Genomic DNA, 13,275 nt, shown 5'->3' with positions numbered 1-13,275 from the left:
AGTCTGATGGGGGGAGGTGCCAGGAGTGCAACATCTTAAAATTATGCTCCATTGCCGAGGTGCACAGAGTCCCCGAGAAGAGTTTTCTGAAAATTGCCCCCCAGGTTGCCTCTTCAAGGACCATCCCCAACCTCTCCTCCCAAATGCGTCTAAAGGACTGCCTACCCACTAGATTTGCAGTGACTAGAACTCTATATATCTTGAAGAGGGAGCCCTTCCGCGTAGTAGACTCCACCATGATTTTCGCAAAAGGCTTAAGGGGGCGGGCCAAGTCCTCACACCTTCTGGGGCTTGTAGAGATCCCTTAAAGATGTAGGTATTCAAATACTGCGAGTGGATGGTCCCCCATGGCTGTAGCTAGTTGATCATATTCAATGAAGGATTTTTGGCAGAACAATTGGGCAGCCCTCTATAAGCCCATGTCCGACCACGACTGGGTGTCGCAGAAGCCTATGGCACCGAGACTGAATGGGGAACACACAAGGAGGTCAAGGGGGACAGCCAGAAGGACAGAATTATATTGGCCTTATCACTTTTCCAGGAGGCCCATAGCACTGCCAGGGTTGGGTGAGTCCTAAGTCGGGGGATGAAGGACCTAGCTGATGACCAGAGAAGGTTGCAGACTTTTCTCGGATGGGCCCGTGTGTCCAATCCAATACGTGCCAATGTCGTCCCTCATATGCTCGAGCATCACTCTAAATTGGGCTGCCTTATGGTATAACTGGAAGTCAGGAAGTCCAAAACCTCCAAAGGACTTTGGTAAGGTTAAAGTTGAGTGATTAATTCTTGGTTTTTTACCCCTCCAAATGAAGTGTTTGACCCTGGTCATTGGCAGATTTTAAATCCATACTGCCGGACGATAAAACCTTCTTGCCCATGGCATCATAACGCTTATCATCTCTATCCTGCGGTATCTTAGGATAGGCATTTTGTCTACCTGAGGAAGTGGCTGCTTGCACTACCAGACTTTCTGGTGCAGGGTGCTTAAGAGAGGTAAAAAGTGTCAGATCTAGGGGCTCTGTATTTGATTGTTAGTTTTTTATTCACAGCTGGAATAAACTCTGGTGTTTCCCAATTGGTAGCCACTCTCCTTTGCAAAGCTGGAAAGGGACAATTGGGTCCTCCTGTGGCCCTTCATCTAATATATCTGTGAGATCATCCTGTTCAAAAACAGGTGTGTGTCTCGACAAACCGATATATTCCATGACCCTTATCATTAGCTGGCTGTATGTTACCTCTGCATGGTCTCCAGGGTCTGCCTTTCCAAAATCAATCTCAGGAGAGATATCAATACTACTAGCTTCATGAAGACATTCTTGTAAATTCTTCATGCGAGAGTCCTCTAATATAAGTTCATCAGGCACTAATGGTGTCCCATATTGCAACCCAAAGGGTCTTTCTTCCTCAGAGGACTCCTCTGCGTCATCATAAATTGAAGAGAGTGATTTAAAGCAATCTGCTCGTGGTAGAGGTGTATACGATTTTTCAATTGAAGTAGGCATTATGGTAGCCATCACAGGAGCGGAAAACTTCAAAATTGTTGACGTTGATGGCCTCGACAAAGGCGTTGGTGGCTTTGACGATAGTGTTGACAGCTTTGACAATAGCGTTGATAGCTTTGACATTGACACATGTGGCACCGTGGAGGTTGACACTCAAGGCGCCGATTGCTTCTTTATGGATGACGCACTTTTTGGTACTGTAATGGAGGTTTCCTTTGACGTTGATTATGTCTTTTTCTTGTCTTTGAGGAGACTTTCTCTTGACTCGAGGAATGAGATCGTTCTCAAGGAGACTCGGCAACCAGGTCCAAAGATGCACAGCACTTGTGTTTCCGAGGTCTTTCGACTGGAGCATCGCCTCTATGGGCAAGGCTGCGCTCTCGAACACTTTTAGCATACAGAGCCTAAACTCCTCCCAGTGTTCTGGTGTACTAGATTTGGAAGGACAAACGACCCATTCAGGTGAACTGGACAACGAGGTGGATGGCGACCTATGGTGCCTCTTTTTTCCATGCCTCAAAGTCAAGGAGTGGTGCGAACCACTTCTCGAACGGGAACGTTTAGACCTCCTTCGTCGAGGAGAATTTGTTCTTGACTCGTCTGATGTCTTTCGTTTAGATGTAGTAGAGGGGTATTTTTGAGGCTTACTTGTCGCCAACCTCCCTCTACGCTCTCTTAAGGCTTTGGCCGTCATTGGCAGACAGTCCTCGCACTCCGAACACAGAGGATTTGATCCCACACACCACAGGCAGATCCTGTGTGGGTTCGTCACAGATATCTTTGCACCAAAGTCACATCACTTCTTGAAGCCGGATCAAGGAGTGGGCCACGCCGACAAGGAAGCCATATCACATCGAAACTCAAAGTAATAATGATGAATTTTCAAAGAAAAACTAAAAGAAGATTTTCAAAAGTATTCCTGTTAGGAACTAGGTGTTACGCATCCAAAGCTGTGAAGCTCGAAAATACGGAACTGTAGGCCAACGGGCGCTGCGCATGCTACATATATCTGCGGTGACATCGACATCGAGACAGAGGCCTCCGAGGGACATCGAGTTGACAGGCATCGACGCACAGTGCCCCCTGCTGACATTTTCATTTGAGGCAGCATGCTGGATATTGGGAAATATCAAAGATAAGAAATACGTGGGAGAACACAATCCATTTGAAATATCAGTTTCTGGAAGGTGACTTGAACTTAACGGCAGACAACGCCATAAACAACAAAGCAGGAGATGCCCATCTCAACACTGATACTTTTCTGATGACAATGTCATCATTGACTTACAGCAGCTCAATGAAGAGTGGAAAGTGCTACTTGATTTAAATCAACCCAATGGGTGCAGTGAAAATCCTCCAACCATTAAAGAAGGGATCAATTTAAGGGTTGTTAGTAGTATAGAAGCGCCTAATAATAAAAAAAAGCAAAAAAAACTATTGAGATTCTGAAAATTGGTGAGGCAAAATCCTCCTTATTTTCTATAGACACAAACCCACTGGGGAACCCCAAGGAGAGTCAGAGCATTGACTCTATTGTGGTGCCTTTCTCACTCTCACAAAAACAGCCCCCACTACTGAATTTGTTCCCCTCAAGTGGTTTTAAAAGAACCACTGGGGCAACAAATGAAGGATTGCTAAGACTCAGATTGACTGGGGAGCTGAACGGCCAAATAGCTATACTTGTGGAGCACAGACCTGTTCAGGCTGAGGCAATCCCAGGCGGAGACCACTTAAAAACTGAGCCTAGTGCATCACGACAAGAACTGAGTAATAGTACATCGACACAGCACAAAATAGAGAAGACATCGGAGTCTGGGAGCAGGGTCGGACTGGGACAAGAAAAAGGCTCGGTCACCCAAAATAAAGTGGCCCACCCCTCGCCTCATGACCCTTGACCTCGGATGACATCACCGGAAGTGATGTCATTTGACCCCACCCCAAAGTGACATCCTGGGAAGCGATAAAACACAACTTTCACCCCTAGACAAAACAGGAAGTGGCATCCAATAGCATTGTTTCTAAGTACACTACGAAACATATGGTCATGATTTCACTAATGTGATATACATTTCATACAATAATGGATCACCAGATGTATCATTAATATCTGTGTGTATAGATCCATATTCAACACAAAGGGAGGGGGAAGTGTCCCAAAAGCAGTGATGGAGAGGGACTGTGAACTAAACTAAACCAATAGGGTCCATGCTGCTATGAATTCAATTAGAGAATTGCTTTAATGATAAACTATTTAATGAGTGTACCAAGGTGGTATCACTGAACCAATAGATTTAGGCTACTACAGACTCAGGCGGTTTTGCAGTTATCGCCCTCCCCCTTTTTCTATCCTTTAGGCTCTGCATCTGTAACTTGTCTGCACACGCATCCAGGCGCTCTGCAGAGCCAGATCGATTCAGCTGCCAGTCAGCAGGCTGCCAAATAGCGGTAAAAAGGCTTCCAGTCCTATTCAGTTCATTTCAATTCAATTCTTTCTTCGGACTTGATTTGCACTCGACCCGCACCGAATTACCCCATTTAATCTATTATATTTTTTTCCACTTTTTACTAATTCTGACTTTAGGCGTAACCACTTATTCACGTCTTTTTTGCCTTTCTTTTTTCTTTTTCTGTACTGCAGAGACAGCTTTCATCACGCTCTCCCCCCCTTTTTTGAAGGCCCGAGGCTTCTTGCCCTCCATTTCAAGCACCACTTCAAACCTCCAGCTGTTTCCAAAATCACTTTGCTCTTAAGGTAGGCGCCTGCTATTCTCACTGGTCCAATGAGTACTTAAGTGCCTTCTAAACATTCAGTCATGAAGTATATTTACACTCATTCAATTGTCCACAGGTTTACCCTTTGATGTTAACCCTTGACCTCAGGTTCCATTCCTAGGCACGCTGAGAAACGCTACACCAGCTCAAAACCCTTCCAGTGTTATGCAAAGCAAAATTGACTGACAGGTAGTTTTGCAACCCTCCATTACCCCTCTTTTGGAACATCTGTTCTAGTATTATTCTCAAACCCTTGTGTTTGCAATTCTATTTCTTAGAGAGTTTTTTTCCGGCTCGCACCGTGCCTGGTTACTTCTACTTATCCACAGCCCTTCTCATTGGTAATTTGTGTGCCTTGTGGCTTTTAACACTCTCTCTCTCTCTAAGCAATCTCGGTAGAATCTCATAAATAGATTATCTCTTTCACATCATTTATCTGGTCTATGTCTGCTTCCCCACAGGGTCCAGTTGTTGTGTGTTATCTCGCCCTGAGGAAGGCAACTCTAATCATGTCCTGGAATTATTTGCCAGACAGGTGGCTCTTTTGCCAAAACGTGTTTAAGATGTCTACTTAATCTGCCGTTTTTGTTAGCTTTTTTGACACGTACACGTAGGCAGACCTGTCAATAAAATGAAGAACATAGAAAAATCCAACCTTGCCAATCCTGCAATAAAACTTGTGTATTGGCTGAATACAAGCCAAATCTAAGAGTGTTGGCTCAGTTTTAGGTCATCACTCAGAATTGGCAGTTTTAGTTTTTGTTTGTTTTGTCTTAATCTTTGAAGTAAGACCGCTATTTCTGTTTATGTGTTCTCAATGTTCAACTTTTTAACCAATAGATAAGTTTACCCATTTGTTCACTGCACTATTCTTCTTTAGCTACTCATGCATTTCTTGTCTATGATGTTTTTTTGTAAAATAAATATGCTTACTGTTTTCAACATGAAACTACCCTGATTGCTTTCTAAGTCTGTAGTAGCCTAAATCTATTGGTTCAGTGATACCTCCTTGGTACACTCATTAAATAGTTTATCTTTCAAGCAATTCTCTAATTGAATTCATAGCAGTATGGACCCTATTGGATAGTATAGATCCAAATTGTCAAATTACTGTGAATCCAAGCAGACGTCCAAGGCCAAATGATAATATGTTATTGTATAGCACTTACGCTTAAGCTCTTTTTTTATAGAACAAATATGCATACAATATCACACAACCTGTGTTGGTACTCATTTATCGACCTAAGAAGGATGAAAGTTTTTTGAAGAAAAAAAAAATGAAAAAAATATATATGTTTCTATTTTGTTTCCCCAAACTGTCCCAGGCATGGACAGAAACCAGCCCCCACGTGCCGAAAGGATGAGGGGCCAATCCAACCCTGTCTGGGAGTGACAAAACGGGAGCTGAGAATGATACGACGAGATGCTCCGAGGATACTCCCCCTATAATTGAATGGGTAAGTGATCAGGCATATAATGGTGATGCAAGGTTAAACCGCGCATATGTGCTCAAAGCATTCCAGGCAATTACTGCCCTCCGCACTAGTAGATCTGACAATATGAATTGGATGAAATTAGCATCCGTAAATAGCAATTGGATGATTTGTGGTCTCAACTCTAGGGTAATAATGAAAATTATATGGACGCAAAAAGATGATTTCCCCCACATAGGTTTGACACCGTACATATTTAAATCTGAGGAAGAGTGCTAGAAGTGGATCCCCTGAGCGAGTAACAAACTCCTTTATCAATGAAGATATACTAAAACAATGATCAGCTTTTCTTGAATCAGTTAAGGGTATATCAGCATCTGGTCAACAGAAGATAGAGCGTCCAGATAAACAACTGGTTGATTCGGTTTAGCAGTGAAGTATGGTTACCAATCCTTTCATGGAACTCCTGCGGTCTCAATTTCCGGAGATGGTACGCGCACCTTGACCAGACGAGGCTCCCCGATATAATATTTCTTCAGGAAACAATGTGCACAACCGACTTCCAATTGGAAGGCTATCAGGCTTTTATCCAGCATGCTTACCGTGGTATACTTGGCCGCCCTATAGGATGGATTGCTATATTTCTTAATATTGCATGCCTAGCGATGGCCACGCTGGTGTTTAGATCTGATCAGATTTTGGCTGTCGAGATATACATTGGTGCTGATCTTTAAATCTGTCTTCTATTGGTATGTATTTACTGGAATAAAAATAGTATTCACTTAAGTCAGCTACACAATGATCTCAATAACATTTTCGAAGAGGCATTCTCTAGAAATTTTGACACGAAAATACTTGCCGGGGGTGACTTAAATTAGTGGTGCTATGTGCCATCGGAAGTTACAAAAGAACAAAAGGGTTATTATTCCCTTGCAACTTCCAATGGAAAAAAATGGATTGATTTCTTTCTAGACTGGGACGCACAGGTGGCGCTTATGGAAGAGGAGCCTGATCCCTATACCTGGTGCTGTGGTGATAGGTCGTCTGTTATTTTCTACTTGTTCCTATCCACTGAATTGTACCATTGTTATAAACCAGTGTCCATTCAAGCCCCGGCAGCGAGTGATCATCTGGCAATAAAATTGGTCATAAAGCTCCCATATTCCTAATATAAGAAAGAGCTTAGGATGGGACTCATTGTGCCAGACTGTTACGCTTTATCTGTAAAATGGTCGCCCCTCACATGTGGAAGATCTTTTAATAAAATTAGGTCTGAGGTACAAAATGGTTGGAAATCTGCTTACAAGAGATGCTCTCTGATTAAATTCGAAGAGCACCTCAATCGACACATTGATCTTCACTTGAGAGCTATGATAGCGCAGTCTAAGGGAGGCGCTGATCCATTGATGCAGTACCGACACCTCTTCAATCATGATATTACACGATCGAATCAAGAAAAGAATTGTGCGTTGAGAGACATAAGGAAGCAAATTTTGCTGTTTGCGCTCTTACGGGAGAAAACCTGTATAATCAAACAATGCTACAAAAATAAAAATAAATACTTAAGGAACGCACTTATGATCACAGATAATCAAAACATTTTCTATCATCTGTTAAAGCAAGATATGCGCCAAGTCTGGGCGATGCTCCGTGTGATTTGTGCTCAACCAGAAAAGATGTTAGAATCGGTTATTACTGACCAAGTATGGGTGACTTACATATATACGAAATATGCTCTCCTTGAAAAATTCAAGTGCTTATGCAACGAGGTGTCAGAGGCGGCGGTTGACCAGCGCTCCCCTTGGACTATAGAGAATATCAGAGATGCAATCCACCAGATGAAGAATTCCAAAGCCCCGGGCACTGATGGGCTTCCAACGTTTTTATACAAAGCTGATCCAGAATTCTGGGCGGTTTTATTGAAAGTCAAGTTTGACAATGTTTACTCTAGTGGACTAATCCCAGTTTCTTGGTCCACAGCGATAATTATTCCAGTATATAAAAAAGGACCCCCAGAAAATCCCGCAAATTTTAGACCCATAGCATTACCGGATGTATCATCTAAGATATTTTCCCTTCTACTCCTAAAACAGATCCAACAGTTTATAGATCTACACAACGTACTATCCCAATCCCATGTGGGCATTTGAAAATCCATGGGATGCCCGCTCAATGCCACCATTCTTCTACATCTTCAAGCACAGACTAAGCATGCTGCTATTGGAGCAATATATATGGCATCCCTAGATCTAACGGCAGCTTGGAAAACTTCATCACACAACTAGTTATAGTTTTAGATTAAATCGCCTGGGAGCCCTTACTGAAAGAATTGACACTGCCATTGGAGTAAAACAAGGCTCTAATATGGCAGCGGTTTTGTTCAATCGGTACCTATCAGACCTAAATAATGATTGGAGTAATTTAATAATTTTCCCCGTAACCTAGGCTCATTAAAACTTGACTGGATCACTTTTGCAGATGATCTATTATTTTTTGACAAAACACCTTTTGGGCTCCAGAACAAACTTGATCAATTTGCGGTCTTTGCCTTAAAACATAACCTAGAGTTGAATCCGACCAAATCAATCATTATTTTTGCAGATGGTAGACGCAAACTTACAAAATTCACCTGGACATTAAACAACGTGCTGGTGGTGTATATGCCTTCAAATCGATATTTAGGATACAATTTAGCTGATAATTACTCAGCTAAGATGTGGATAGTTCTGCTTAAAAGCAAATTCAAACCATTGACATCACAAATGAAAAATATGATGCGCAAATATTGCATGTTTTCACTTGATCCACTGATCCTATCTACATACTCAAGGTTGAACCATTTGTATTATACTGTCTAGACATAAGCGGTAGCGAGATTGAGGAACAACTTGATATTATGCAGGGCTGCCTGTGGAAAAATGCGTTAGGTTTGTCACGTGCAATCCCCAACTGTATAGTATGTCATGAGTTAAATCTATTGCCGTTCTCAGCCAAAAGAAAGAGGCGTAGTCTGAGGAATTATATCAAAATTCTGAATCCTCCCAAAGATTTGCTATATGAAGATCTACATCGGATTGCTAATGAGAAGAAGGTGCGATCTATGAACACATTGTGATAAAATGTCTGGTATACTTAATGACATAAATGTCACCAAAGATGATCTATTTGCATATTTACCATCGTGTAAAAAGAAGTTTCAAGAATATTACTGGTGTATACAATCTGACCGAATAGGGATAGATCAGTCATATCTAGAATACAAGAGTCATTGCAGAAAATGGGGAGATAGACCTTTGTATTTGATACAATTCCCATGTGCCAAAGCCAGGAAAATGTACATGCGATTTAAACTTAATCAGTTACCTACATTAGATAAGATCAAACATAGGAAGACTCTGAGTGGGGTCCAATTGGATGGGATATGTCGATTTTCCCTCATGTGTAACTGTGTTGAATCATTGAAGCACCTTGTAATAGTTTGTCCCCATTTTAAGCATCAGAGAGATAGGATTTTGAATCACTATCTGAGTAATGAAAGGCTATTTACCCGGGAGACCATATGGAACCAAGCTATGAGGGGCGATAGCAAGAGTCTTAATTTAGCATTTGTTGGATTACTTTATGCGATCAATGATGAGTTAGGTGTAAAATTGGAGGAGTATTCAAGAATGTGATGATATTATTGATTGTATTTTATAATATGTTTAGTGTGTAATATGTTTTGTTTTGTACCATGGATAATCACCGTGTTTTGTAAGAGAAACTGACAAATAATTCTAATGTGATTAGTAAAATGAAATCAAATGGAAACTGTTAATAACTGAAAGATGAATTTTATGTAATGAAATATTTTATAAAATCATTGTAAAGGTTTTTTGATAAACCAAACAATAAAAAAAATAAAAAACATGGAAACAACAGAAGATGTTAATTTCTAAACTCTCGAGAGCTACTTTCTGGCCTATGTTGAGTGAGAACCTGAATTATGAAACAGATGGAATGGAAAAACTGGCGTTCCTAAAACAAAGTCAGGGAACATGCTTGATGGGGAAGACATGGGGCCTCATTACAAGGAGGGCGGTAAGGGGTTAACGGCGCCGGTAAAGGCGCGGAGCCGTTAACCCCTTACCGCCCCATTACGAGGTCCGCTCGCGGGACCCGCTCAGGACACCTGGTTTTAACAGACGTCCTTAGCGGGTCCCACGAGCGGCTCAGCATGCTAACAACAGGCCTGTCATTAACAGGCCCATTATTAGCATGCTCCCCATTCCCATTTAGCACTACGGGGGCTCAAATGAGAATGGGGATGGACCGGGTTCCCTGAATGGGGCAATACCGGGCCCTCCAAGGTTGAAATGGCCCAGTATTTCCCCATTCAGGGAACCCGGACCCGAGTTTGGGGGTAGCCATGCCCTTATAAAGGGCATAGCTACCTCCAAACTCGTAATGAGGCTCATGGTCTCTTGTGAGATGGGCTGTCCCACTACCAGATGTTTTGTGAAGACTCGCAGGGTTGAGGAGAGACCGAGGAGCAGGAGTGCAAATTGCAATTGTGTACCCCAATCACAAATCTCAGGTACTTTCTGTCATTTGGATGGAGAGAAACAGGAAAGTTCGAATTTTGGAGGTTCAAGGGCACCAGTCAGTCCTCAAGGTCCAGAACCTCAGATTTTAGGCCTAGGACATCATCTGGAACTTATTCTTGTGCATAAAAACAAGTTCAGCTTACACAGGTCCAGAAAAGGTGTCAGACTTCTTGGGCACTAAGAATTAGATGGAGTTCAAACCTCATCTTCGCTCGTGGAACTTGTTCTTTGACAGCCCTGGTCAGCAGGATGGTTTCTGGGAGTATTGGGGATAGGGATGAAGCGGGCGCATCTGAAGGTCATTGCAAGAAGCGGAAGCAGTAATCCTGGTAAACAACCTGAAAGGTTCAGGCGTTGAATGTTGGTCCAACTCCATTTTGGACTCCAATGAACTGATCCACATAAAAGGGGGTTTAAAGAGAGGGCGGAGGAGAGTTTTGAGGAGACAGACATTGCAATGTTGGTGCACTTTCTATGGCAGCGCACAAATCAGAGCCTTTTGGGTGAATGATGAAAAGGGCCAAATAGGCCAACCTCTCGACTATGAGGAAAACATTTCAAATCATGATCAATCCTCAGGGCTTCACGATGGTATTAGAGGGCTTGAACATTTCTGAGGATGTTTCTGCCATCAAAGCAAACACATTGCCCCCCTCAACTCTCCCAACCCCCTGTGAAGGGCATGTCCAGCAATCTGGCTTGGAAGTAGGGAGCAATCCCGTTGGTGTGCTTTTATTGTACTTTTCCCTTTTTAGTTTGAGCTATTAGGTGGTAGCGCAACCTATAAGTCGGAAAAATTGCATTAGAGTACAGATAGGGAGAAATTGCATATGAGGAAGGACAGAAAAGCTTTAAGAAGGTGTTTGGTTATTTGGCAATCAATTGACTGCCTATGGGCATGCTCATCCCTATGACCATTTCCACCCAGTTTCTGCCCCTCCCCACCCAAAACACAACCTCATGAGAACACAGTGAGCTCACTTTAATCAAGCTTTACAATCAAACTTTGCGCTCAAAATGCCTGCCAGTGTTTTTCACAGTAGTCTTAACAGTTAATGACTTAATAATAAAAATCTCTTTAATTGGTCTGCCTGGAGCTACTCGATAAGTACTATGCATATCCTTCACAGAAGTCCTGTTAACACAAGAAGCAGCACTGGCAAAGCCAACGTTTTCCGCTTATGTATAAGTGTTAGGCATTTGCCAGGCATTCACACCATTTTAGTACTGCTACCCTCAATGGCAGGTTAATAGCACTACTGCAGTCTCTGGAAAGTGAATTTCCCATGCCTACACAAAATCCCGAACTGTTGGCATTGCCAATGCTTGTTTAAGAATGGTTTAGAGACCCCTCTGGTCTTTGGTTGTGTGGGAGCAGATGAGGTCTTGCCGGCCTTGAGTGCTGTGAGAACTTTGGCACAATTTTGAGTGCCTCAGGATGCATCCTCTGGCAGGAATCACAGTCATCAGTGAAATTATCAAGTGCTAACCAACAGATGGATCCGTTGCAGATCCTACACCGATGTCTGTTTTGCGTAGTCCTCACAGGGCTTAACGCGTCAGGCCTTTGGCTTAGATGACGCAGCAGAAATGATATGGCATTCCGAGTGCAGCATTAGACCATGCAGAAAAATTGAACTGAGGTAATGGGGTAGGAAAGACTCCAAATGTGTACTTTGGGTGTCACATCTGGAGCCAAGGGGACAAAGGAAACAGCAGAGCCAGTGCGGACATTAAGTGCCCACTAGGAGCTGTGGAAAGTTCCATCTCCAGTCTGCATCTGGGAATATATTTCCAAGCTAATGAATCTGTGGGGGGGAGGGTGTAATAGAAACTTAAATCCACTCATTCTCCATTAAACACCATTTACCAATGGACACAGATATTCTGGAAGCACAATTGGCAGAAACATAAAACGGAGCAAACAGAAAATGTACATTTTGGCTCAAAACTGTGTCCACGTGGAGATTTCCTTATGAGATGTTTTAAGAAGCCAATAGAAAGAGGCATTTGATGTACGATAATAAAGACGACTTACTCTTTTTCTGCAGCAAGCTGAATCAGGTGTTTGTTTTGTTCTCTAAACTTTTCACCCAGATTTTCATTTGCCAATCTGTGTAGAGAGTAATGAAAACATTTATAAGGGCACCATTTGTTTTACAGTTCTTTAAATGAAAATTGAAATGCACAAAAAAGATTTTATAGAATTACAATTTTGTGGAAAACATTTGTAGAGCTCTACATTTGTACACTGCATGTGTTTTTCCATACATCTTACAAAGCAGTAGCAGTGAAACAGCTTTAGTGGCCATGATAAAAAGGACCAACTCCTCAAACATTTCACAATGTTTCTAAAGGAAACATTCGCTTTTTTGTTTCAAATTAACAACGTTATTTGCTTCTAGGGCTGCGTAGCTCCATTGGACCTGCAAGTAATCACCAACGTGTTTCGTACATATTGCTAAATGGGATGCCAAAAGAGAGATACTGAAGGGTCTCCCGAGGAGTGAAAAGAGAACCGGTAGGACCGAAACCATCGCCATTACAGTTTCTCTGACTTTTTTTAAAATATAAGGCTGGCATTGTCGCTATCACGGCATCGTTGCAAAGGCAAGAGTGTATAATTATGCAGTGTGTTTATTTAGGTCTCCATTGTAACACAGAATTCCTCTGACGGCAAAGAATGAACCACAAAGATGGGCGCAGTTAATGCGGGAGCAATTAATCAATCATGACTGGACAGGAAATCTCACAAGATGACGTTAAGGGTGGTCAATCCGCTTGCACGGTCCTAACAATTGCTGCATACTGCCCAAACATATACAATTAAGGCAAGTAATTCCACAGTATTAGTTCACATTTTCATTCAATATAACAATGTATTTGGTAACTCAATTTGAAAACTAATTTATCAGGTATACACATTTTAAGTCTCAATCAACGGATCTTTGCACTATTTTACAAACAGAAAAAAGCGCAAAC

General features: G+C 42.2%; 1 protein-coding gene across 2 annotated transcripts in view; it reads right to left on the bottom strand.

Moving 5' to 3' along the window:
- Nucleotides 1-13,275, bottom strand: part of LOC138497642 (polyamine-modulated factor 1-binding protein 1-like) — a 2,990,269-nt gene that overhangs the window by 515,628 nt on the left and 2,461,366 nt on the right. For both annotated transcript variants that reach the window (XM_069621237.1, XM_069621238.1), the window contains one exon: nucleotides 12,332-12,406. In XM_069621237.1, the coding sequence (XP_069477338.1) occupies nucleotides 12,332-12,406 (75 nt within the window). The remainder of the gene's footprint in view (nucleotides 1-12,331; nucleotides 12,407-13,275) is intronic.

Source organism: Ambystoma mexicanum, chromosome 5q (genome assembly GCF_040938575.1).
Source record: "Ambystoma mexicanum isolate Mex_15411 chromosome 5q, UKY_AmexF1_1, whole genome shotgun sequence".
NCBI classification, from domain to species: domain Eukaryota; kingdom Metazoa; phylum Chordata; class Amphibia; order Caudata; family Ambystomatidae; genus Ambystoma; species Ambystoma mexicanum.
This window is presented reverse-complemented; position numbering and strand designations above follow the sequence as displayed.